The 26,824-nt window shown below is 35.9% G+C and overlaps 1 protein-coding gene across 1 annotated transcript in view; it reads left to right on the forward strand.

The window, feature by feature from the left end:
• SEMA3C (semaphorin 3C) overlaps positions 1 to 26,824 on the forward strand; it is a 122,871-nt gene that overhangs the window by 90,008 nt on the left and 6,039 nt on the right. Inside the window, exons 11-16 of the mRNA XM_013180455.3 lie at positions 2,205 to 2,349; positions 7,222 to 7,444; positions 16,969 to 17,057; positions 19,238 to 19,279; positions 20,512 to 20,669; positions 23,656 to 23,723. Of these exons, the coding sequence (XP_013035909.1) occupies positions 2,205 to 2,349; positions 7,222 to 7,444; positions 16,969 to 17,057; positions 19,238 to 19,279; positions 20,512 to 20,669; positions 23,656 to 23,723 (725 nt within the window). The remainder of the gene's footprint in view (positions 1 to 2,204; positions 2,350 to 7,221; positions 7,445 to 16,968; positions 17,058 to 19,237; positions 19,280 to 20,511; positions 20,670 to 23,655; positions 23,724 to 26,824) is intronic.

Below are 26,824 nucleotides of genomic sequence, written 5' to 3' on the forward strand. Positions count from 1 at the left end.
AGTACCAGTTATAGCTTACTATGCTGAAATCCCCAACAAAGGCAGACCTATAGATGTACCTACTGCTATTGCCATTTCTACATTTTTTCCCCTTTTCTCTCTCTTTCAGCAAATACAGGTAGCATACAGAGTAGAAATAGTTACTGCCTATTAATTTCTGATATGCTATCCTGTCATTTTAGCTGTTATTATGTACGTTCAAAAAGGGGTGAGGGGGAGCGGGGGGAGAAATGTCTTTTTAATCTTTTTAATTTAATTTCATTTATTTAATTGAATCAGCATGATTTTTAAGTTATTCCTATTAATTCCTTTAAAGGCAATTTCCAATAAAATAACCCTTGCATTAAAAAAAAATATATATTTTATTTTATTTTATTTTATTTATTTTTTTCATGTGGATCCAAAGATCTGCACTTTCAAATGTGTGAACTGGCCAGGAAAATATGATTTTATAATGCTAAGCTGGGAAAACAGAATTCCATAACTTGTAAACATCTGGTGCAGTCTACATTTTATGATTCTTACTGCACAAAAAGAAAAAATGCTGAGGTTATGTTTAGCAGTAAAACCACACTTATGATTAGGCTGTGGATGCAACATGCCTGAATTGGAAACACTTATACCTAATTCTCCTGGTATTCCTGCAGTGGAAATGAGGTTTGGAGTTGCAAGACCATATAGGGTGACAACAAAGAGAAAAGTTCACTTATTCCTGGCTCTTAAACTGTTTTTACTCTACTGAAGCTCTTACACTTGTGCATTTCTGTTTTTATGATCCAGTAGTTTATGGATTCTTTCTTTTTGTTTGATTGAATGTGTTACATAGTTAAAAACAGTGATGATAATGATTTTTATCCCTTGGATTTTCCTTTATCTTCACCTTTGTACACCTCCAACTTTTAAGAGTAGCAAGAGAGAAAAATCCCACCAAATAATAACTATTAGTACTTTTATCTAAACCATACTGAGGGAAACCAAGCAATACTGAAGCAAATTATTTTGGTGACATAATCTGCTGTAAATCTACCATAAAACATCTGGACAGATTAAGTACATTTTTTTTTATAAACCTATTAATACCTACTAAAATTTCTGCAAATATCATAATCCATCTAAAAGGTTCCTCTTGCTAATACGTATATAGCTGAGGGCCATGTGGATTGCTGGGTAATCTACAGCACTTTGTTTAGACACTATGTCTCATAACTGCAGATTTGAACTCTTTTTTTTTTCAGTTTTCTTCTAGATTGATTTTTTTTCTTTGCCAATTAAAAACAGAGAGTTACTTGGATTGTCTCCATCCTTCAATTGACATCGGATGTATTTTAGACTGTCTGGAGTTTCAAGTTTGTTAGGATAAATATCCCAAACCTTAAAAAAAAAAAAAAAAAATTAACAGCAGTCAGACTTAGCATCACACTGAGAGTTATTCCTCTGGTGCCTTCCAATGTCACTGGCTGCTACAGGCCATTCAGGGCTTGCACTGTTAGAGGAGATATGTGAGACCATTCATGGACCCAGAGTAGTAGAAAAAAACAGGCGAGCCCCCTGTTTCTCTTTGGGACACATCAAACTTCGAGTTCCTTGAAGGAGTTCTCTAAAACTAGTTTTGTGGGACATTTTTAAGGCCTGTATAGAAGAAATTCTCTTACAGCCACAACCTGCCCTCATTTTGCTTAGAAAAGTTGGCAACTTATTGTAGTATTTTAACCAATAGCAATCATTCTGGATGTTTTGATTAACATTTTAGCCATGGATTTTAAGAGGCTTATGGAAGTTTTGTGGTTAATATATTGGTAGGGAGTTCTGGAAACCTGTGCTGAGCTTGGCAGCACAAAGTTTATAGAACTTTTGTCTCACTGAAGTCAGCAATATTTTTGCCACTGATTTCACTGGGACCAGGTTATATATATATATTTTTTATACTCAAAATTTGGAAATTTTCTTATACTACCGCTGGGGTTGTACCTCCTTCCCTCTTTTTTTCGGTTCACTCTTCAACAAGTTTCTCCAGCTTAAGGTGTAATGGTGTATTTTGGGAAACTAGTTTAGTTGATTTAAAATATCAGTAAATGCACACTATAGAAGTATTAAACTGTATTAATTTTTAGAGGTATCTTTCATCACTGGAACATGCAAAAAGATGGAAAATCTATAGAAAAGATGGTAGCTTAAGATATTAACTTTTTCCTTCTGTCTTCTAGCTCAATATTTAAAGGCTCAGCTGTGTGTGTGTATCATTTATCTGACATCCAGACTGTGTTCAACGGGCCATTTGCACACAAGGAGGGACCAAACCACCAGCTGATTCCATATCAGGGCAGAATACCATACCCGCGGCCTGGCACCGTAAGTACAAGATATGTTTATGCAAGCTTGCCAATTACTTGTCTTTGTTTAATACATAAAAAGATCTTATTTATTCCAGGAGAATGGACTGTATCTGACTACGGCATTTAGTTACAGTTCAGAACAATTTTATTTGTTTCTCAGCTTACCATTTGAATCAGGTAGTATCTGGAAATCTTCTAGAAGGAATTAAGTCATGCAAAATATTTATCTTTCTTGCTCTTTCTGCTCAAAAGGTGATAAGAGTTATTTCATTAGATGGCAGTCAATTTTTTTACTTGTACATTTTCATTTTGTGCGTAGGTTTTAGCAAAAGATATTTACATAAGCAACTGTAAAAAGACAACATTATGAGTGTGTTTGGCAGTCTGGATCCAAACTTTTGGTTTCAGCCAGTGTGACTTTTCCATAATTCTCTAAAGTTCTGCAGCTCCACCATGATTCTTGGAAAGTGTAAGGGAAAACAGGGCTTCTGGGACTTGCTCTTTGACAAGATCTAATAACCTGTCAGGTACTGGGTTTTCATGCTAGTCAGTTCACAGTAGTCTTCCTCAGCAAGAACACTTTTTGTATGCCTTGAAATTTTTTCAGTAACTTCTTTCATCATGAGTGGTAATAATCTAATAAATACCACCATGAGTGGTAATATAATCCAATCCAATAATCCAATAAATACCACCATGAATGGTAATAATTCAATAATCCAGTTAGTGGATTAGTGGTAATAATCCAATAAATCCAATATATTCATATAAAAATACATTTTTATACACCAAATGGTGTATAAAAAATCCTGTTGATGCAGCTTTGCCTTTATTTACTTATCTTTTTTTTTTTTTAATTTAGATTTAGCAGAGCTATGAAATCTAATATTTTCAGATTTAATGAAGAATATATAAAGTTTCTCCAGGATCTTCCCTAAATCCATATTTGTTAAAAGAAGTATGGTTATGTGGGCTTCCATTGATTCTCATGAAGAATTTTTAATAAAGTATCAGAATTTAATAAGAATGCACAGAATCATAAATCTATTCTCAAATTTGTAGTTATTATTTAGATGAATTTTTTTTTGCTTTTCCATTTGTCACAGGATATTAAGTTTTGTTTTAATTTTGCAAGTAGCTACAAGAACATTTAACCATATTGCCATTTCATTCATTTTCTTCTTTGTGCTGCATATCTTGTTCTCTCTATTTGTTTCTCTCTCGTACACTGGTGCTCAGATATATGGAATAACTTTGTTTGAACAATTCTTCATATTTTACTGCAGTTTTTAGTGGTTGTAAGATTTAGGATTTCATGTCCCCAGATCTCTAAAATTAGCTAATCGGTACGTGATGTTCCACTAAGTTCTAATGCTAACAGTAGTATTTCTTTGCAATTAATTCATACAGCTCTAATCTCATGAGTTCACTGAGGCTTTAAGCTTAAACTTTAAAAACCACAAAATAAACGGTCCATTTAAATGGGAAGTTACATGCTTTTGCAAATAGTCACATTTTAGAATTTCTTGCTGCTTCAAAGTATTGTATTTGTATGTATTTCCTCAACTCCTCAACCACTGCCATGGTTCACATCATGGAGAATTAGGAGGTATTTCAGATGGGCCTGAAGGAATTGAGTAGCACAATGGAGAGGGAAAAAATCATATTTGGATTTAACCCTCAGCAGTTATCTTCCTTTTTCAGACATGCTGGTGAGCTTTTAATTTGAAGATAAATTCTTAGATCATAGCTCACACTGAAAATAAAGATGAATGAGCTTTTAAGATGATCACCACTGTTCTTCTGATAACTGAATTTTCTGTGTTTCCTCACAATTCAGCCATAACACAGTATCCTAGAGTTGTATTTTCTAAGCTGGGACTACTCTGCTTTTGTTTTCTATACTGCCAAAACACTTTTTTTTTTTTAACATGTGTACTACAAACTCTTTTTTGAATTATGTCAAAACATCTGTAAAAATCAGGTTTTTGTTTTTGTTTTCTGTTCAGAAATTGTATTCAAAGGGTTAGCTTTGAATATCCAAGCTTGCAAGCTTGCAGATTAAGGGGCTTGAACATCTTTCCTCTGGAACATAAGTTATATGCTACTTCTAGGATGCTGAACTAGACATGGATGATTTATACATATATATATAATTCAGAAAATCCTACTTTATAGTTGCCTAAAGAGATATTCATACTAAAACTTTGGACAGAACTGAACATTTTTTTTTGTGTTTCAGTACATTGAATAAACAATGAAAAGTCTTCAATATAGCTTCAGTAGGATTAAATAAAGCAATACATTCATTTGGTCATAATCAATTCCGCAGAGTTTGGCTGCTGTTCACTAAATACCAATGGTTTCTTATTTCTCCACAAGCAAAACCTACTTATGGAAAAAAGAAACTACATAATTGGCAGCTTCCTACTAAATTCAGTCATGTTTGAGGATAGTTTCCATTTTTCAGTTTACAGAAATAGTTTTTTTACCTACAGAATGTTGAAGAATATACTGTAAATTAAAGAATTATGTTTCTCTCTGTAACCTAACTGCACAGTGATCAACTGTGAACATAATTATTGTGTAGCTGAGTCCTTGAATGATGTGTGAAGAATACAGATTCAATCCCTCAAGGAAAAGGAGAGTTTATAGCGTTCTTCAGTAACATCTTTTGCTTGGTATAGGTTTATATGAGGAATAGCAAAAGAATGAATTGATTAAAGATGTTTTTAAGGACTTGCTCAGAACAACTATTTAATCTAAGTTTTTAGGGTCATACTGGGGTGAACTATAGTGTAGACATTTTTTTCAGGAAGTCATAGACAAGAGTCTTATGATCTCCAATTCAAGAACTGAAGAAGGATGGAAAGTATTAGAGAAAGTCTTCTTTTAACTGAGCTGTATGGGACGACAAAGTTTAATTTGAACTGCAGGTGAAATAGAAATCCTTTGGAGATGAACTGGGGACTGGTAGATCACTGCCAAGAAGAATAATTGTGCTAATGGCCCTCAGGTTTATGAAGACACTTCTGTTTTCACCATTTGCTGCTAATCATAGCAGATAGCACAATACATTTCCTGGAAGACTGTGGATGGAAGTACCACAGAAGGAAGGAGAAGGGCAAAGAAGATAATAAGAATAAGCAGTCTTAGAGGGGTAGCATGTAGTGTCATTTGGAGTAAGAACCAAACGAGAACCCTAAGGTTAAATAAGGGTTCAGAAGAATAAATTGTTAAGGACTCCAGATGGGAAAAAAGACCCATATTTGAGCTGAGTTCCAGTTCTTCCTGCTGAAGGTAAATGATGCCAGAGCGGTTTCTTTTTAACAAATCCTACCAGAGAGAATTCCACAGTGTATAAATAATTAAATCCTAATTGAGCCAGCAGCTGATTCTAAAACTTGGGATTAGGCTTCAGTCCCTTTTGTACTTGATTCCTGGTATTACCCAATGAATAGTTAATTAGGTGAATAAAATGGAGCAACTTTTGGCAGAGGGTAGAACTGAAACTCCTCTGTGGTGGTTAGAGGGATCCCCTGGGATGTGAAGACCCAGATTTTAATGCTTGCCTGCATCAGGTAGGCTGGGCACATGAGTCATGTACCCCTGGTGAGTTTCCTGGTCTCTCAAAGTATGATTCATCTTACGTAATTTTAGCCATATAAAAGCAGGGCATCTAGTCTGAATTACTGACTACAGAGGAAAGCTAGATGGCTAACTAAGAATAAATGCCTGACTTTGAGACAGCAGAAGTCAGGTGAGGTGAATGTCTCCCTAAACTACTAATTATTTTAATGTCTGTGGTTTTGACCAGAAGTTCCATCCTAGACCTAAGAATTGTCCTCATCAAAATAAGCAAGTTTCCATAAAATACTTTGTATTGAACAAATCAACATTTTACAACTGGAAAATATTATATTGAAACATTTCTGAATAGCTCCAGTGCTCCAAGGAATGGTTTACAGCTTAAAAATCTGTAAGAGGGAAAATGAAAGCTCGGGAGCAGCAGTGAAAAGTGAGGTAACAGTGGCTGAAGAAGCTGTGTAAATTATCAGGGGTACATCCGGCACATAGTACCAGTTACTGACATAGCTCCTCACTTCTTCCCACGCTGTCTGATTTTAGCTTCACTCTCAGTAAACGCTTGAGATTTCTAAGACCTTTTATTTCCTCACAAAGTCCAGAATGCCTCAGGGCTGATTATTTGGGTGGTTATTCATTGCATTTAAAGGAGCATCTGGAACACCAGTGGATCTCTGTTATTTCTTGGGTGTAGAGGAAAGGGTAGACAAGATCCTGTGAATGATCAGCTTTCTCAGATATCAGATATCCCGCTTCAAACCCATGCTATCACCTTTTCAAATGAAGATGAGTCACAGGCCCTTTCACCATCTCATAACCAAAATAATATCTAGAGGGTACTGATCAAATTACAGTTAGGTATCAAACTTTACCTTTTACCTTTGTATTACTAATTCTATTAAAAACAAACAAACAAACAAAAAACAAATGCATATTCCCATACAAATCGCTTGGATTTTTTTTCAGCAGGGTGTTCGCAGCATAAGGAATGTGGAAATAATAGGTCCAGAAATATGGATCTTTGCCATCAACCTGGATTTTAATACTGCAAACTTATGTTTGTGTTTGCCTTATCTGAACTCATGGGAGTTCAAATCATTAAAGTATTTAATTCCTGTTGCTGGAACATAATTACTTTCAGACAGAGTCTGAAGTGCTCTTCCGGGAACTTTGTCAACTATCTGTCAATATTGGTAAACAACTTAGAGAGGAAATCTCTAAGTAGAAAAGATGGTAAGCATTTAAGTAAGTAAGTAGAAAGATGGTAAGCATTTTTAAGCATTACTGTGCATGTTTCTTGCAGTGTCCAGGAGGAGCCTTCACACCCAATATGCGGACAACTAAAGAGTTTCCAGATGATGTTGTGACCTTCATCAGGAATCACCCTTTGATGTTTAATCCCATTTACCCAATACACAAGAGGCCATTAATCATCCGTATAGGAACGGACTACAAGTATACAAAGATTGCTGTGGACCGAGTGAATGCAGCAGATGGAAGATACCATGTCTTGTTTCTTGGCACAGGTAAGACAAAATTAACAATTTCCTCCATTGCATTCTAATTTGCAGTCAGCTCCAATCTGTACAACTGATAGCTTCCAGAAATGTTTGCTTAAATGTATTTACTAATTACTAAAATGTCTACAGAAATCCACATATTTTTTTCTTTACTTTCTTTTCATTTTTGTGTTTTCTATGGATCTTAATTATGTGCAAGAGATAGAATGTATCAACATGAATTTTATTGGAGATACAAATCAACATTAGTGTATTTTGTGTTTGATCTAAATTATAATACTTGTCTTGAATTGTTTTGTATACTACCATCACCATAACTTAATATATGCTGTGTAACCTACTTCTGAAGAAAAAGACAATGTGAACAGGGTGTTACAAATGCAGAAATAACAGCTTTCAAAACAAAACAAAACAAAAAGTAAAAAAAAAATAGTTACATTAAATTTGAATCTGATGCTATGCTGCTGAACTCTACTGGGAGCAGGTCGAGTGATTCTTGTACTGATCAAATTTGATTTTTTAAAAAATATTCAGATCTGAATCACGTTCCCCTGATTGAAGCAGACAAGCGGAGTGGTAGTCTGTCTAGACCCTAGGATTCGTTCACATGTGAAACTCCCACTGGCTTACTGGCTTAACAGGGCATTATAGGCTGATATGCACAAAGGCTCTTTTTTACTACAGATGGTTTCAAGTAGAACAAAGAAGGAAAAGAACTCCGGGAGAACAAATATATCTCTGAGCATCAGAAAATAATTACGGAGGTGGCTTGCATTGCTTTTATGGTTCACATATTGTTGGGATCCTGGTTGTTTTCTCCTTGTAGAATAACTATGTCTGCCAGCAAACTCCCATGGGGCTGGAATAACCAACCTGATATAATAGATTTAGGAAACTTGTGCTGAAAAAAAAAAAAAAATAAAGAAAAAAAAACTTTCAGGAATTTCAGGCTTCTGTAGGAAGACTGTGTGGGATTAAAATGAAGTCTCTTCACTCTTCTTAGGAAAACGTCCCCAGCTATCAGCAGGGTGCCCTTGGGTCAAAAGAGGACAAATGTATACTGCACTGTATTAGCAAAAGCATATCCAGCCAGCAGGTTGCTCAAAGGGATTCTTCTCCTCTATTTGGCTCCTATCAGAAGTACCATGTGGGCTCTCCGGTACAAAGAAAACATTTACACAAAATGGATTGAGATGGACTGTGATACATCGAGAGAACTGGATTTATTCAGAGAAAGCTAAGGGGAAACCTTATTGCTATGTGCAATTATTTAATGGAAGGGTACAGATAACTCATGGGAAAAGACAGAGACACAGAGCCTCTTCTCAAAGTCCCCAGTGTCAGGATGAGAGGCAATGGACACGAGCTGGAACATGGGGCATTGTAATTAGATATAGAAGAAAATGTTTTCAGCATCGGGGTGGTCAAACGTAATATGGGTCTAGAGAGGCTGTGAATTATCTGTCTTCAGAGATTCAAAGGATTCACAACCCAACTGGACAAGGCTCCAAGTAACCTACTCTAATTGGACCTGTTTCAAGTGGGGTATTAGAATGGATGACTTCTATAGGCCCCTTCAAGCCTGCAGGGTTCTATCATTCAATGAAAAGACATAAGAAAACAAAAACAGTTGGCTCACATTCTTATGTCACGCCTTTATCATTTAATGTACTGTGAACGCTTAGAATATTATAAGGCATGGTTAGGATAGAAAAAGGTCTAAGTAGTGAATTACAGTAGAAATTGCATCAGATTTTGTTCTGGGCATTTTAGTTTTCTTGGTAGGTAGCTGCTAAATGAGTTTTAAGGCATCCCTAAAAATCTATTTGATCCCACTTGCAAAGTCATTGGAAACTACCAAATTAAGTAATTAGGTCAGGACTTTCTTCTTGTTGTATTTCCCTCTCCCTAACATGTAGCCATATTTTCTTTTTGTGTAATTAATGCAGCTACAGTTCTCAACTTTTGGGACCCTTAGGGTCATATTCCTCCTTTCCTTCAGAACAAAGAAAAACAATTTTTGTACACTGCAGTAGAAATATCAGGAGCATTAATAGATATTGTCACTATAGATATTGTTATACAACTCCACAAAAACTGTGTTCTAGTAGAAGAGGTTTGGCTGTCTCTTAGCTTTATTCCTTGCCAAAGCACTGTATTTAACCATAGAAATATCTTGGCAGGCTAAAACAGGTCTTTCAAATGTACATTTTCAGTATTTTTTATATAGTTGTGCCATTGTTTTAAAATGTTCTATAAACAACTGATTGTAATTGGAGTAAAATCCCACTAAAGATTAGAGGAAAAGATAAAACATACAAGTTTCCAGCCAATGCAGGATTCTTAATGTAGTAGTGTTAGTTAATACTGGAAATGCATAGAAAATACTAAATGTCAATGAAAATACACATTTAGCATCTCAGTAATTCTGAAAGAGATAAATACAAGCCATTTCAATTTATATTTCAATGAGCTGTTGACCATTCTTAAGTGACCAGTGTGGCCTCACACATGTACCTGTGACTCATTTAAAATATTAACATACCTCAAATTGTAGTTATGTTTTGTTAAACCTCTTCTGTGTATCAGCACAGAGTCCACTTTGAAAAAATACGCAACCTGCAGCTCTTGATATTTTATATGCATTGTTTTTAACTTCTGCAGTACACTGGAGACAAGGATCATTGTCTGCTTTCTAGTGAGTTGCCGGGGTAGATATTAGTCTTCCTGAGTAGGACACACTGACTCCCTGAGACACTAATAGCTTCCAAGATCTTCCTCAAAAGAAACTGGTGCAATAAAAGTTACTGGGTTTCTCAGCACTTAAATAAAAGTGATCAAGTTCCAGCCACTGAGAGGAGTTTTCTTTATTCTCTGCTTTCTGTGATACTCAGGAGGATTCAACAGAGATATTAACTGTCAAAAGGAATGCAGAGGGGATTTGCTTTGGTGTCAGTTCATCCCAGCAAAATGCAAAAACCACGTTGTATAGGAGAATTTCATGTGATAATTTCCTTGGGAGACTGGAGACCCACAGCCAGAGACAATGGGATTTGACACCTGGTGACAATTACACTCAGCTTGGATGATGAGTTACTGCTGCTGAACTGAGATGTTGCGAGCCATGTCTGTCACTGTCAGTGACCTGTCTCATGCTTGAAATCGGAGTGTTTTATGTCTTGCCAGATGCAGAGCACACAAAATGTTTAGCTTTTCCTCTCTTCCTCCTCTATAGCCTCAGTAATAAATCAGTTCCTGAATGCAAGTGAGAAATAACAGAACAGAAAGCCGAAAGAACCCCAGTGGTTTTCATCATGTAGCCATGGCTTGGGAGGGTACAGGCAGCTGTATTACTTTTTCACATTAATATGCACTAAATGTAGTGTTTCCTTTGTGTCCCCAGACAGAAGTGTTGAGCTTACGGAGGCTGGTCCATGCTGAGACTTAATACATTGCTTTTCTCCCTCTCTCTCTCTCTTATGTAGCTAAAAAGTAAATCCTACAGACAGATATTGTTCTCGCAGCATTCCACACGCTTTTCAAATGATAGCAATCTCCTATTTTTCTTGTGCTTTTCAACCTGAAGACTCCCAAAGCACTTAACAAAACTTGCCACCCAAAACGGTCTCTACACTGTCCTCTGAGTTGATTTAGAGTAAGAAAGAGCAAGTCCTTTAAGTAGATGGCAGTGCTACAAGAGAAGAGTGCTGTGTACCTTGTCTTCACAAACAGAAACCAGTGGGATAATTTACTTGGATATAATATAATCACTTATTTACATATTTGACAAGGGTAATGCTGATAATGCTTTTTCCCTACGGGATAAGTAATAACATATTCAGTTAGAGTTCTGCTTCAGTTATCCCTTTTCTGTGGTAGTCCAGGATTCAGTCTTGAAGTTTTTGATTCACCCTAGCATTTCACTGTCAGTACTTTAGCCAGTTCACTTATTTGTAAAGAACCCAATACAATACAATATTTTCCTAGTTTATCCTTTGGTAGATTGTTTTCCATTTGAGTTTTAAGAATAGCCATAAACCAGCATGAGGACATTTTCCTGAGATTAATATTTATTTTTTAAGCATGCCACCTACTGCTTGCAGTACGAAAGCCTTTGGTCAAAGTACACGCAGATTACACAACCAAAAGATTGTGCTTTTTTTTTTTTTTTCTTTTTATTGCTCATGGTGTTATGAAAATATTTAAATGTCTGGGTCAAACTTGAGTACATTAAACAGCTACAGGCAACAATAGGATTTTTTTCATCTCCTTACTATCAAGATAGGATATGTTTTTGTATAAAGAGATCTAAGTGACTGCCATGAAAAGGAACTTCAGATTTCACTGTGGCTTATTTAAATGATTAATGTAATGCATCTGATGTGGCATGAGATTGATCAATGTTTCTTATTATCTTTTCTTCTCTGATGCAACACTTGTTTTCAGTCTGGAACAGTAAGTGTTTTCAGAGCATAAGGTTGTAATATAGTCTTAAAGATGTGAATTAATCCCGACAATACTTGTTTCTGTGGTGTCACACTATGGATGTCTTTTTGGAAAACCCACCCGTGCTGACAAGAGTAGCCTCCAGTAACACAAGAGACAAAATCATATAATGAGCCACAGATTCTAACGGAGAGAGATAGTGTGGTAAGAAGGGCAAACTTGCCTCCCACAAATGTGGTGGCTACAGCTTCATGTCTGTGAGCTTGGGAAGATGGTGTTGCACAAGAGTGACACAACAGGCAGCAGACAGTTTCCTTCCTCCTCTTGCTCACACTGGATGAGTCATTCAAAACCTTTTAGAAACCAACTCATCCAAAGCTTTCTCACAGCCTCTTAAGAAGATATGTAGAGAAGGTTTTCCTACACCTGTTTGGTTTCCTTGGCTATTTTTTGTTCAAACAAGTTCACAGTGTTTCCAGAAGTTTGACCAACGTGGGCCTATGTGGAAATTTTGCCCTTGAGTGTGGCTTGTACCTGTCTTTTTGTTCTTTGATGCAGCTTGAAATGACTTTATCAAGTTTCACAGCAATACTCAGAGCTGCGAAAATATTACAGCCATACAACAGATGGGTGAACTAAGGTGGAGGTTATGTGGCTGTGGTGGGAGCCCAGATTTATCTAAAACACCAAAGGAGAGCAGAGACCGTGGAGACCTGGCTCTCAGGCCTCACTGCTAACCTACCACCATCTCAGGTGCTTTGCTGAGCCTGAACATTCTCTCAGAGAGATTTCAAGCATTCTGCAAATTCTTTTCTTACTTTTTTTTTTTTTTTTAAATTGCATTTGTCTGCATCAGGTTCAACTCAGATTAGAGACCAAAAATTATTAATCTACCAGCAGGCTGACAAGTACAACACGGAGAAAAGTTTACAAAGGGCCTCCCACAGTGTCTGACACACCAGGAGGTGAGTTTCCACAGGAGGTCTCTCCGTGAAACTCCTGGCAGAGTAGCAGTTAATGTCCATTGCAGTCATTATTTTATGATGTGGAAAAGTCAGGTTTTTTGATTTGCTGCTCATTTTGTGCACGTAATGTGGCTCAGAGGTGGATAGGTCCTGTCTCTGATGCTCACAATACTGACAACTGTAATGTTTACCTAGATCTATGGAAAGAAAAGCTAGTAGGAATTCAGAGAATGAGATTTAAACTCAGACCTACAGATTCAGCTTCTGGAATGCAGATTCCATCCAAACACATGCATATTTTTCATCACTGATCATTAAGCTTTGCTTTTCTATTGCCCATGGTCAGTCAGACCAGTAATTGGTGGTATAACCAAGTTTCACTAGTATCAGTGATGCATAACTGATTAATACCAGCCCAGAATTATGCCCTGTGTTTCAAGGGAGGTTTTTTTGTTCTTTTATTATTATTGTTCTTCTTATTACTATTATTGTGGTTGTTATTAATATTTTTTTGTCTCTCCTTCCTTTGTTGGATGTTGCTTCCTTCTCCATTTATTTCCCATTCTGCATGCTCTGTACTCCATCTTTTAGCCTATGGGATATCAACATTTCCCTGCATTAACGTTCCCACTTTCTCAGTCCTCTCAGAGGGAATGTGACCTCAGTGACATAGTCTTCCATGTTGAGTTGGGAGACTGTAGTTGTTCAAGCAGGTTTGAAACAGAAAAACAGTCATGATGAGTTGCCCTTGTCAGCTTGCTGTCAGCTCAAAGGGGATTCCTTCTCAGCTGCCAGTCTTCTCTCCACTCCCAGCTGCTGGGATGAAGCGAGGCCGCAAGCAGTTCCTGGTGAAAAGTCAGGGCAGCAGTGACTGTCACTACACCTGGAATATTCTAGTTGTGAGTTGATATTCTGGATACACAATAGTTTTTTTTCACGACTGCGTGAAATCACAGCGATGTAGAACTGCTTTCAAGCAGATTTCTGGAAATAAAAAGCAAATAGAGAAGGAAATTATCACATTCGCTTTTATGATTTTTACAGAATTTACTTATAATTTCGTATTGTGACTTAAATGTGGAAGAAAAAAAAAAGACAAAAAAAAAAGACAGTTGTTTAGTAACCTCTTGTGTCTGGCTCACAATACAGATTATCTGCCATGAAATACACTGGAAAACAGCTCAGGCAGTGCTATTTTGCATACATCTCCTGCAGTGCACAGTACCTCATCCCTTCCAATCTTCCTTCTGACCCAGGAATTTAGTTTGCAGCCTTGCCATTAAATGAAATAAGCAAATAACATTTTTAACAACATTGAGATGTACCATAAGCTTTCTGACATAAACACATAGAAATGACTTGATATCAGCTACTGTGGTATTAATGGAGACCTCAGTTCTACTGAAAAAGGAATAAGAAAAGGTTTCTAGGTACAAATATTTGCTTTTCATTTATTTAAGAAAATACTGAGCAACAGCAGCAAAACCATTTTCAGAAGGGGTGGAGAATTATAACTACATGGCCTACAAGCCATTTATTGTTAGAATTATGTGTATATATATGTACAGACTATTGGAATTCCTAACTCTAAATGGTTTTATTTAATGAATAGCTTTTTGTTGCCTACTTTCCCTCACATTACCATTTATTCTAAATGTATTAAGTTTACTAATTGTTTTAAAACAACAGTGCATTCCTTTCTGCAAGGATCTGTCTCTAATGGTACAACACTGAGTCAGAAGGAATGGTAAAATAGTGAGTCAAAGGGAATGAATTCTAAGGTAAACAGTCAACTGTGTATTTTGCTGGGCTGTGACAAAAAGGTAGATATGAACCTAGTTTTCAAATGAGAAAGGTTATTAGGACACAAGGGCTTGGCGTCAGGCATTATCAGTACTTTCTGTGACGATACCGTGGATAAAATCTCCCCGCAGGTTCTGATTTCAGTTTGGGGCAATGTTTGAGGACTAAAGACAATTTAGGAATTTTAAATGTGTGGCATGCACTAATGGATCATTGGAATAAACCGGTTCTTCTGTTCTTTGGAGGCTCAGCCTCACATTCCTTTGCAGGTAGGGTCATTGTCAACACACTGCATACCCTGTAAGTCAGGGTCACAGGTAGTTGATACTTTGCAGGCAGCTGGGGAAAAAAAAAAAAAAATCAGAAAAGGCTGCTATTTTTTCCTGCATTCTGATGCAGTATTTTAGATGGTGTGATCTAATGTTAGACAGAGGACATTGATAAAGGGATGTAAAGAGGTAGAGGTGCACTTAAAGCTTGTAAATTTGAGTGGGGATTATTCCCTTCAGCAGGAAGAGAAATACACACATTTATGCATGCACGTGCTTCTCCTTAGCTGCAACAAGAGATGCATCTGCAGCAGTTTAAAACTTTGGTGTGTCTTGGCAGTTAGTAAATCTCTATCAGGTTCTCATAGCTTTGCTAATACTGGCACCCAGTCTAGACCACAGCTGTGCTATCACAAGATTTAGTTTCGGTAGTTTCTTTGGAAGGAACTGGTTTATCATGCCATTGTCTAATGAAAATAAATGTTTGCCATAGAAAATTCTCATGAAAAATTCATGCCTAACGTGCCCTGTGCATGCACAATTGATAGCTACACGTATTTAAATCTTCTTGGCTTTCAATTTCTCTTTTCCATTTTTATAAATGACAGAATACTGCGATGTTTTCTGCAAGTGGGGTCAGGTTATTACAAGTCAATATTCTGGCCATAAACCTTAATTTTTAAAATACAATGCATGTTATTTTCTAGCTTCCTCCAGGGAAATAAGAAGATGTAAATTATTTACTGCAACCAACTTGCCCCACAGCTCCAGCTATGGAATTTAGTCAATGACCTTAAAAACAAAAGCAAAATTACGCTTTTTCAGTTTATGTAGTCTATATCGTGGATTGTCAAACAGGAAGCTGAGATTTCCTTTCACAAATTCATAAAAATACACATAGATACTTAACTATATTGTGCTGTGCTAGTGTTTTACTAACCACACAAGTCTATACTACTCGTAAAATTTTTGAAGGCCAAACAGAATTTATACCATGTGCTCTCATTCCTCAGAATCAATATTGAGCAAATAAATATATTGCACTCAGACTAATTTCCAGACCTTTCAGACAAGAGGAATTTTTTCTGTTGTACTTCTTCCCAGTAAAAATACCACATGCCTGTTCTTATGATTCTTCAGTCTGCCTTTTCTGCCATATCAGAAATCCTTTAGTGTATGTCTCAGCCTCTAACAGCCTCCACAGAATGACCCCTCAATTCCATATGTTCTTTCCACATAAATCCACTAAATCATTGATTGTCTCACTCATAACATCTACTTGTAGAAGCATCATAATTGCCCCGTCCATCTTGCTTCTTACTTACTCCTTCAACATGAATGGATTTGGGGGTTTGAAACTGTGTTTTGACAAGGTACTATAAAAGAGTAGCTACAATATTATCACCTTGAATTTTCTTTTTTTTTTTTTTTTTTTTTTTCCACATGGACCAAAACAACTAATATATAAAGACTACTAATATATAAAGAATTTAAATACTGTTTGACTTTCTTGGGAAAAAAAAAATTTAGAAAGAGATTGAGTTATTCTTTGGAATATTTACCTCTCTTGACATCAGTTGTCATTACATATTATTACTGAGTATGAATGTACTTCAGTTACACAGTAGCTATTGATAGTGACGTGTTTTTACTGCAAGGTCATTAGGATAGATACTGCCTCTATCTGTGTGTCTGTACAGCTGTTGGTACAATAGTTATTAGTTATTAATTTTGATTGATCTTTTGCGGTAGAATGGTAACAATAATGGCAATTTCTCCAATCTTACTATGACTTCAAATTCTTCTATGAGAGCATTACTATATACAGTCATGTCCAAGTTATCCACAATCTGTGACTTCTGTAGGAATCATCTCATAGTTTCATCTCGTGTTTTCTCAGCCCAAACACAAGAAATTAATGAACATCTTTTCATATCTTACTCTATGTTATAGTGCTTACTTTGATGGTTTCTTTTCATACCTGATAATGTTTAATGTTTTCTTTCTCTCTCTGTCACATGGTTTGACTTTGTCTTATCTTTTCCAGACCAAGGAACCGTGCAAAAGGTTGTTGTCTTACCCACCAACTTCTCTGCAAGTGGAGAACTCATTTTAGAAGAGCTGGAGGTTTTTCAGGTTTGTCTTTCCCTTGCATACATATTTTCCAAGCACAAACTCTTTGTTCTAATAGGCTTTGGCAAGGGCAACTATGACTTGATAAAAGATCAAACAAATGTGCATACTGTCAACTTGATACCCACCCAAAGTACAATATAAAATGTCAACTGTTATGAAGACTGTAGTTAGGCTTAAATCTTTTCCTTTTTTTTTTTCACTGTTGTTTCTCTCTCTTTTTTTTTAAGTTGTCATACTAGATAGAAGGATTTTTTATAATAACATTGTATATTGTAATAATATGTTAGTGGCTGCCTGAAGGCAACTTTTATCATTGGTATCACATACTGACACTGTCACTACTTGCAGATGGAATCTAAGATTTTTATACTTTGATTATCTGTTAATCTTCCTGATTCCAGGCTGCAGAATTAAAGCAAACTAGTGTTGGTTTTGCTCCCATTCTTCACATCCTCTAGAGTAACAAGCTTAACACAACATAACCAAAAAGAAACACAAACAACTACAGGGAAAAATAAGGGAATAATATCAATCAGTCTGGTATGTAGCAGCTTGTAATAACCTAAAGAAAATGTTCACCACCAATTTGAAGAATCCTTTTCAAATTTTTGAATGGGCTGTTCTTTAAAATAAGTAGTCTTAGGGCAAATGGTAATTATGCAGCTACAAACTTAGTTAAGGGTTTTGTCATTGCCTTTCTCTGTTTCTTTGAGGGGATACAAAAAGGAAAATGTAAGACTTTTATTTAGACAGACAGTAATAATAATTTATCTTAAAAAATGAAATGCTTTCTGTATCAATCCCCCCAAAAGGTATAATTAGCTCTCCTAGCCTTTTGCTGAATACTTCCCTTTGATAAATATACGTGCGAGTAGCATTACTTAGAGCACCATTTACCCAAGTATTATTTATTCCATTTACAGCAAGCAGATTGTTGGGGTGGGAGGAATCCTGACCCTAAGCCTCATTTATGAGGCTCTGAGCACAGACCTTTTTATCCTGAGCCTACAAAATCACAAAATCATAATTTCTGCTATTGCAGTCTGTGTGGGCACTGGGGCAGTGTTGAGTCTTTTGATGAGTCTTACAAGGAGAGAGGGAATGAGATCACCAGATATGTGCTAGTAAATATCGAGACTAAGCAAAGCACAGATTCCTTTCCAGAGTATAAGCAAGAAAAGGAGAATGTGGCATCAGATCCAATGTTGCATTGGAACTTGAGTCTCCAGACACTGCAGTCATAAAATACTATAGCAGCTCTAAAAAACCTTTGCCAATTCACATGATTCACAGCCATTTTTTTTTTGTCCTGCCTCCCCTCTATGCTTTTAATCTACAGTTAATCCAGGCCCACCATTATGGCTTTCCTTTCTGACTGAGCAATTGCTAAATCTTAAAAAAATGCTGAACATTTTTATTACCATCATTTTTATCATTTGTTTGGATGATAATAATGAATTGCTTCACTTGCTTAAGGCAATGAATGTGATAATTCCTTTTCCAGCTCTTTAAGGTTTGGTTTGAACACAGACAATAAATGACTCCAGTGATGACACACAGTAGTATACAGCACTGTCTCTGTGAACAAAACACTGAATAACACACCTGCCATTTTTAATATTCTAGTCAATATTCTGAAAGAATGTGTTGGCTGGCAACCAAACTCTATGCACTGTAGATAATGTTTAGGAGCAATGTGACATTCATCTGAATCATGGTAAATATGCATGAGCTATTGTTTGATTTTTCCATATCATCATTTTCAAAGGACAATTTATTTATTTATTTATTTATTTATTTATTTATTTATTGCAAAGTGAGAGTAATGACTTCAGAGCACATTAATTCTATGTTGTTGAGGTAACACAAATGCAGTTGAATTAGACTTGTACAAAAAATCGCCTATACACATGATGAATAATAATGCTGTTTATTTCAACTAGTACCTTTACTGATACATTCATTGTATTTATGTAATATTTTTTTTGTAGTTTTGAAATAGCAAAAAAATTGTATGAGTGTTTGTGGTTTTTTGTTTGTTTGTTTCTTTGTTTTCCGAAATGTGGAAAGTTATAATTTTATTAGATACAACTTCGTCTTTATTGAACTTTAAATATAAATGTTGGGAGAGTATTAACAAGTTAATCTTCGTAAAAGTGGTTTGTAATTTTTTCTTTCAGAGTAATTCTCCTATAACAACAATGAAGATCTCATCTAAAAAGGTAAAGAGAAGTGGGATGCTTACTTAATGCTTAATAGAGAAACAAATTGACTTAAAGATGTTAAAAGATCAGTTGTAATGTATCATAATAAATATAGACAGAAGATTTTCCCTAATTAATATGGAGAAATATGACCAAAACTTTCATGAGCTGTTTATCTGCCCCAGAGCCACTAGGATAAAATAATATATATTAATAATTTACCATTTCTAATTCATTGACAGTGTCAAAAAAAAAAAAAAAAGCAAGTAAGGAAAAAAAAAAGTACTAAAAGATGAAATTTGTCCTCCATTGTTTTACATAGGTCCTAAATAAAACTTTTCCTTCGAAAGTCTGGCTTACGTGAAAAATGCAGTGTTAGATCTATAGAGAAATTGTACATATCTATCTATTTTGCAATAGGAATGGTAAAAATAGTTGAGAAGATTTCTAATGAAATGTTAAACACCCAAACTTAAAATAAATATTTCAAGATTTTGCAAACAACATGTTGCTCAATATTTCACAAAACTAAGAATTAAACACTATCCACAATTCACTGAATTAAATTCAGTGCAATTTGATAGTTTTATGACCAAGAGTTCCTAGTTTTTGTTTGTTTCTTGTTTTTAATATTAATGTTTATTTTAAGAATAATTGATGAATTGGTTCTGAATAAAAGAGATACTTTGGTCCAGATTCCAGTTATGACCTATTCAACTTTGAACATTCTTTGCAAAAGTTCTCATTTAATATAAAAGTTCTATTGGCTTATTTTTCCAGGTATCTAAGGCTATGAGAATTTGATCCAAAACCTCAACATAATTTCTATGACTTATGCCTTGGAACTGTATGAACTGGAGAACCCAGTTAGTAACTCTGCATAATATTTATTAATGTGGCTATATGCAGAGAAAATAATTAGGTAAAAGACCAATAGCCCTCCCTCATTAAGAACCAAGTTCTAAAGTCTGAACAGTATTAATTCAGCCTGCCTGCCCCAGAACAGAACAACAACAAAGTCCAAAAACATTAACATTCTCTGGTGTTTCTAAGTGTTTTGTAACAGGAAGGTGGAAACAGTCCTGTTCACCTGGGAAATTTCTATTTATTTAGGCTTTATATATATTAGTGGCTCCTCTTGTGGTCTTGAGTTTATTCCAAAATTAATTCAAAGGCTTTTTGGTATACGAGTTGGGTCTTGGGTGAAGCTCCTCCACATCTGAAATAAATCGTTCCATTTCCTTCTACAGCAACAGCTGTATGTGAGCTCAGACGAAGGGGTCACCCAGGTATCCTTGCACCGCTGCCACATCTATGGGACTGCCTGTGCTGACTGCTGCCTAGCCCGAGATCCGTACTGTGCCTGGGATGGCAACTCTTGCTCCAGATTTTATCCCACAGGGAAAAGGTGAGCAGTCCTGTGAAATCTGCAAGGTTCCTATTCTGTAGGAGTAAGTTTTTTGTGCTGCTGTGTAGCTTGGAGCCTTGCAATATGATAGAGAAGTGAGATGTCATTCCTTTCAGAAGCATATACAAACAAAACATCTGTAGCTATTGTGCTTGGCATTGTTTATTACCCAGGAGCTTGCCTTGTTTGTCTTTTCATATTTAAAGTAATGGATGGAAAAAAAATAAAAAAAAAGAAAAAAAAAAGCTATTCCTAATTATAAATATTAATCTTTACATCTCACACACACAAAATCAGTGAAATATTTGTTCCCTTTATTTAAATTCAGTTGCTTACTATGGATGTAATTAAGATAAGGTATCTCTGAGGTTGTCAAAGAGATAGTGTTTTTTTTTGTTGTTGTTTTTTTTCTTTTTGTTCCTCACTTGTGCATAAGTGAGATGAAATATTTCCAGGGAAATTTCAGGCAAATGTGATTTCCATGTAATGCCTGCAATCTTGGAGACTTTTTTTTTTTTTTTTGACATGAGATTTATTAAAGCAGACAGGGAAAGCAATTTCTCTTTAATTTACAACACAGCTAATAGTCCATCTCGTAATTCTTATGCAAAACAGGAGCCTCTTTCCTCCTCCCTAGGGAAATATTTAATAGCAGGGGGTTGTATTAAGCTTTTGTATTCCTAAGATTTCACTTCATGTACAAAGCTACAGAATATTCAATGAAGTACTACCGCAGAGGAGAGAGACCTTTCAGTTACATGTCAGAGTTTTGCCTAGTTTGTGTTCCTGTGCTCACTCGCTGCACTTGGGCTGCAGATGCAGAAGCCCAGATGCTGCGGACATACTTTACTGTTACCTACATGGGGAAAGCTGGTAGACAGAAACAGGCAAAGCTTGGCTCTGCTCCAGTGACACAACCAGTTGATGACAATGGGATCCCTTGGGATTAAACACGATTACTTTTATCATTACAAACTTTTCTTGAATCATTCCTCATTTCACATAAAAAATGTAAAGCTCAACATGGTCATACAGCAGTAAAAGATATGGTACAATATCTGGGTTTTTACTGCTTTCACATATTATATTCAGCTTCCAGTCTGAGAACTGACTGTTTTCTTCCATGGAGTAAAGGTCAGAAGACAAGGGTGGAAAGAAAAGGAAAATCTCCAAGTCTCAGGTCACCGAACTCCTACACTGACATAGTCACTGAAAGATAATGAGCAGTCAGGTATACCCAGCCTGTACAGTTTCCAGTGGATTTCTTGCCATTTCTATGTATACAGCATGGTTATTTCCACTGTGGCTTGCTTCCATGATGACATTTTGTCTTCAGTTTGCTTTTTATATCAAATGAAAATAAACACCTAAAATTGTATGGGGAAAAAAAATATATATCTGTTTTTACTATGTGAAGCAAATGAGTTGTCCTGTTATCTAACAAGAGAGATTATGAAGAAGAAAACTTTGGTAATCAGAGCCAAATCCCATTGTCTAGACAGTATTATCTTTCTGCTAGACACATTTGCTCATTTGCTTCCTTTGACACTTCTGTCTCCCATGATTTACTGTGTTTTCTCATCCAAATTGATTTACCTCAAGACACCGGAGAGTATCGTTATTTTCTAAACACCACCATCTCAGCCATTTTTGGATAAATATCAGACTTAAAGTTTAGATTCTCAGAACTGCTTAATGTCACCAGCATACAATTTCTGATGGAGTGGAGCATCTCAAGGTAGCACAGAAATCCTGAAATTCACTGAGAAATTTTCCGTTGTTTCCTCTGACTCACATAAGCAGTTCACACAGGTTAAAATCCTAAGGCATAATATGAAATATTTTTGGTGTTTACCATCAAAAGTATACTTGGAATGTCAGAAACTACTCCTTTGAAAGATCACCTTTCAAATGTTTCCTTTTAAAACAATCCAGTGAAAGATCAGGTGACAAAGGATTATAAGGGCTGTCTCTCATTGTTTGTGCAGTTCATGGTATAATGTAACAAAAGAGGCATCACCCTTCACCCAGCAATACTGGAGCTCCAGGGGCTTTTCATGGTTTCTTATCTTATGAGTCATTAGTGGATAGTTCAAAGCATGGATGTTGCATACCCCAACAGCATACCTTCGCAATAACATATTTTTTCACTGAACTTGATAAATATTGATCTAATTTACAGAATTTTCAGTAAATGAAATAATATATCTTAAGAATAAAAATTCAAGTTCTAGGTTTTCACACATTGAATTCTGTGAGCAGTGACCTCCTAGCCAAAGAAGTCTAAAATTCCAGTATGCCCAATCCTAGTAAGCTCCTCAACTACTTAACTACATAATCATGCTTTTGCATCTACCATTCAAATAATATAACAAAGCTCCATTTCAAAGTATTTTGAGACTTGGTGAGTTTGAATATATTTGGAAAGAAAGGAGGTCATGTGCCCTCATGTAAAGAACAGAACTGAATCTTAATTCTCCACCATTCTGGTTGAATACTTCAGTTACTCTGCTACCATGGTAGCTAAAGGCACTGAAAATAAGGTGCCTAGCAAAATCAAGGAGGGAACATGTCCTACATTATGATTTTCTGCTGGTGTTTTAGATATGAGATCTGTGACTCTTCTACAACCCATTCTTACGTGCCTGCCTTTTTGAAGACGTCTAGCATCATTCAGGGGTTCTGCCTCTAAATGTTAGGTCTTGCATCACTAAACCTTTTATGTATTATCTCTAACTCTTCCATCTCTATGCCTTCATTGCAAAACTACTTTACCAACCTAAAGTACAACTGCTTTATGAAATTCTTCAAAATGATTATTCACTTAAACAGTATCTTCTCTCTAGCATCCCTGGCAGCAGCAAAGTAATCTCAGAGTAGGTAATGAACTATCCCTGATACCTAATCTGTTTAAAAAAAAAAAAAAAAAGTTTATTTGTTGTGTACCTATCTTGGAATAACAGTTTGTGTTTATAAAATATTTCAGGAGGAGTCGCAGGCAAGATGTGAGACATGGAAACCCTCTGACTCAGTGCCGAGGTTTCAACCTGAAAGGTACTATAATTTAGAGATCCTCATGCTATATAAAGAACATATGGCTTTCCTTTATATGATTCATTACAGCTCATATTATCTGTGTGGTTTACTGGTAAAGCATAATTGTTTTCCAAGTCTAAGTTTTTCCTTGCAATTACATGAAACCTGCACATATGATAAAAAATGATGAACTATGACATATAAAGTTCTGCGTACATGAAATGAGAAGCTGATAGTGTTGACTAAAAACAGGTACAGTGAATTTGAGGCCATATTATGTTTTGGGGCACATCTTTCAGCAAACAGGAGGTTCTAGACCTACATTTTGAGTTATCATTATTCATTTCTTCCTTTACATGGAAAAACAAATTGCTTCAAATCTCTTTATAAAGTTCCTTATTTCCAGCTGTGCAACTCTTTTGTCAGCCTGGCACAATGTGGATAGACAGTGGAGACAATGATCTGCCCTCCCAGCTCTCACTTTCTTCAGATTTCTAGTCACCAGCCAAATATGGCCAAAGTCATAGTCAGAGCAGACACACATAAAAGAAGCTTAATCCTTTTTAATCCCATGCCTGTCTGAGCTAGGCAGTGGCAAACTATGCTATCAAACCACAGGCCTGTATTAGACAATGATACTCCTTCCACCTCTGTTTCTGAGCTTGTTTTCAGTAAGTGTGTTCTCATCTGTTCCAGCTGGAGATTAAATAATAGATCTCACTCTGAATTTTCAATTACATTTTTAATTGAATAAAAGAAGAATGCTTAAAGAGTTACATGTCAAATGTTCAGTCAATAATAATTCCACTTAAATATATTTTTTTTTGGGTCCCAGAAGAATCTCCTGGAAGAAAACAGACCACAACAGTCAGACAGGCATAGAACCTTCAGGCCAAATGTGGCTAATTCTGCTCTAGCTGCCAACCCACAGCACCACTGGATCTTTCCCCATGATTCAGTGTTAGGTCATTTATATGAAGCTTGATTGCTTGAACAGATTAATTACAAAAGATGACCCCACCTGCTCAGTATGCACCTGAGCTCTGGGATATTTATATTGAAGCTCAGGCTCTGAATCATGAAGTACCTAGACCTGTGTGTCCTACCTTGTGGGCATATGCAGTGACCACTCACTTGCTATCTATCCCAAGGATGGGTGTCTCTTCTTTCCATGTGGAAAATGTGAGAATGTCATCTGTCTGCTTTTTGGGCTGAGAGGAAATAAACATTTAAATTTTGACACAGAAGTCTTGTTTTCCATACTTTTTTTTTTCTTTTTTAATGTGGATATATTTATAGATTTATATGTTTTAGCAATTTTAAAGGATGTTTTGGTGACAGCAGTATAGTGTAGGTAGGTGACAGCATCTTCTCCTGTGGAAAAGAGAAAAAGAAACAGCAACTTGGAATCTTTCAAAATATAATTCAAGCCATTTATAGAAAAACTATTTTTCTGGGGATAAAATTGAAACATACCTAAAAGACAAAAGGGCAGAGAGTTGGACAATGAGATGAAATCTTACAAGTTCATAAGGAAGATTACGAAGTCTTGAAACTAAGTCTTTAAACATGATAGGTTGCATGCCTTAGACCTCTCAGCTTGTATAAAAACATTTTTAGCATATTGCTATTTTTAAGAGATTGTCAAAAACTACAGGGTTTGTAATACCACTTTTCAAATGTTCTGTGAAACACTGTAATACTTTTACACTTGTTTTATACCTTATGGCCACTAGAGAAATGCATTTGTATTCTCTCTCTCTTTTTCTTAGCATGTATAAGTGGTAAGAGTATGGTCTAAACAAGAAGTTAAATATGCATTGATCAACTAAATAGATTTTAAAAAATGTATTTATAAGTTATACCTAGTCCCAGTGTATATAAAAATAAAGTTGTGCTACAACTCTGATTCGCACCATGTTCCACAGCTACAGACAAGCCAGCCCACAGACAAGCTCTTTGCTAGTTTATGGTCTTTGAATGCAAAATATTTCTATATTATTCTCCTAATAAAAAAAAAATGCAACTGATTTTGTTACAACTTCATAAATGTGCTAAGAACTTGCAAAGACTAAACAGAAAAAACCTCCTTCATTTAGTAGCATACATTACAATTTCACATATCATTTCGTGAAAAAAAGGTGAAAAGAATGGGAGATATAGGCTGAGGAAAACCAGTCTTAGGACTGTACAAAAACACAGTCTGATTTTAAACATATAGAATTTTATGTATCTGCATTTCTCACGTTATTTTGTAACTATTGCTCCTTTGTCTAAATAAATAAATACATAAGAACTTTATTTTATATATGATGTAAGCTTTTAAATCTGGAAATATACTGATTTCAGGACAAATATTATAATTTAGGGCAAACAATGAACATCTGAAAGTTCCTATCAGTGACTACCAATTGTTCATCTATCAAAATTATAAAGGGCCACAACAAGTCTAAGTGATGACATACACTCAGCACTTGCCCAGGTGTTGCTGGAGTGCTATAAATTTGACCTGCTTTCAGTTGCTGGTCTAAGTATTTACTGAATTTCAGATTTAGAGCCAGGTCCTTTCTTAGAAGGAAAGGCTTTGTAAGAGAAGTAGATGATTGGCAGTCAAGTCTGCCCTCTCTTGCCTTTCTGTGATACTGCATGACCACTGGAATAGATGGAGCTGTCTTTAATTTAGGTCATTATGTATTTTTAGTCACACCAACAACATTACCCTAATTTGTAAACTGTGAAGTGTGAAGAAGTGTATAAAACACTTTGTTTTTCTTTGGACAGTTCCAGAGAGGTGGTCTTGTCTTAGTAGAGAATGAGGTCATTTCTGGGAAGAATATGCCTGAGCTCACTTACCCCATCGGCAAGCAGAGCTTTCCAGGCAGGACTCAGCTCAATAGAAAGCATCTAGATATACATTTGCCTGCCAGCCCACAGGTATTGTCTTTCTCAGAAAAGATCATGTCCAAGTGAAAACACCAGTATTTGGAACTAGCTGTGATTCTTTACATTTCATTTATTATCTTAGAAAATTCTGTTCCTTAAAATACTCATTATCTGTTAATTTTAGGATCAGATATACTTCACTGGACCTGTATTGCAAATAGCGCAAACACAGTTAT

This window comes from Anser cygnoides, chromosome 1 (assembly GCF_040182565.1).
Source record: "Anser cygnoides isolate HZ-2024a breed goose chromosome 1, Taihu_goose_T2T_genome, whole genome shotgun sequence".
Classification (NCBI taxonomy): domain Eukaryota; kingdom Metazoa; phylum Chordata; class Aves; order Anseriformes; family Anatidae; genus Anser; species Anser cygnoides.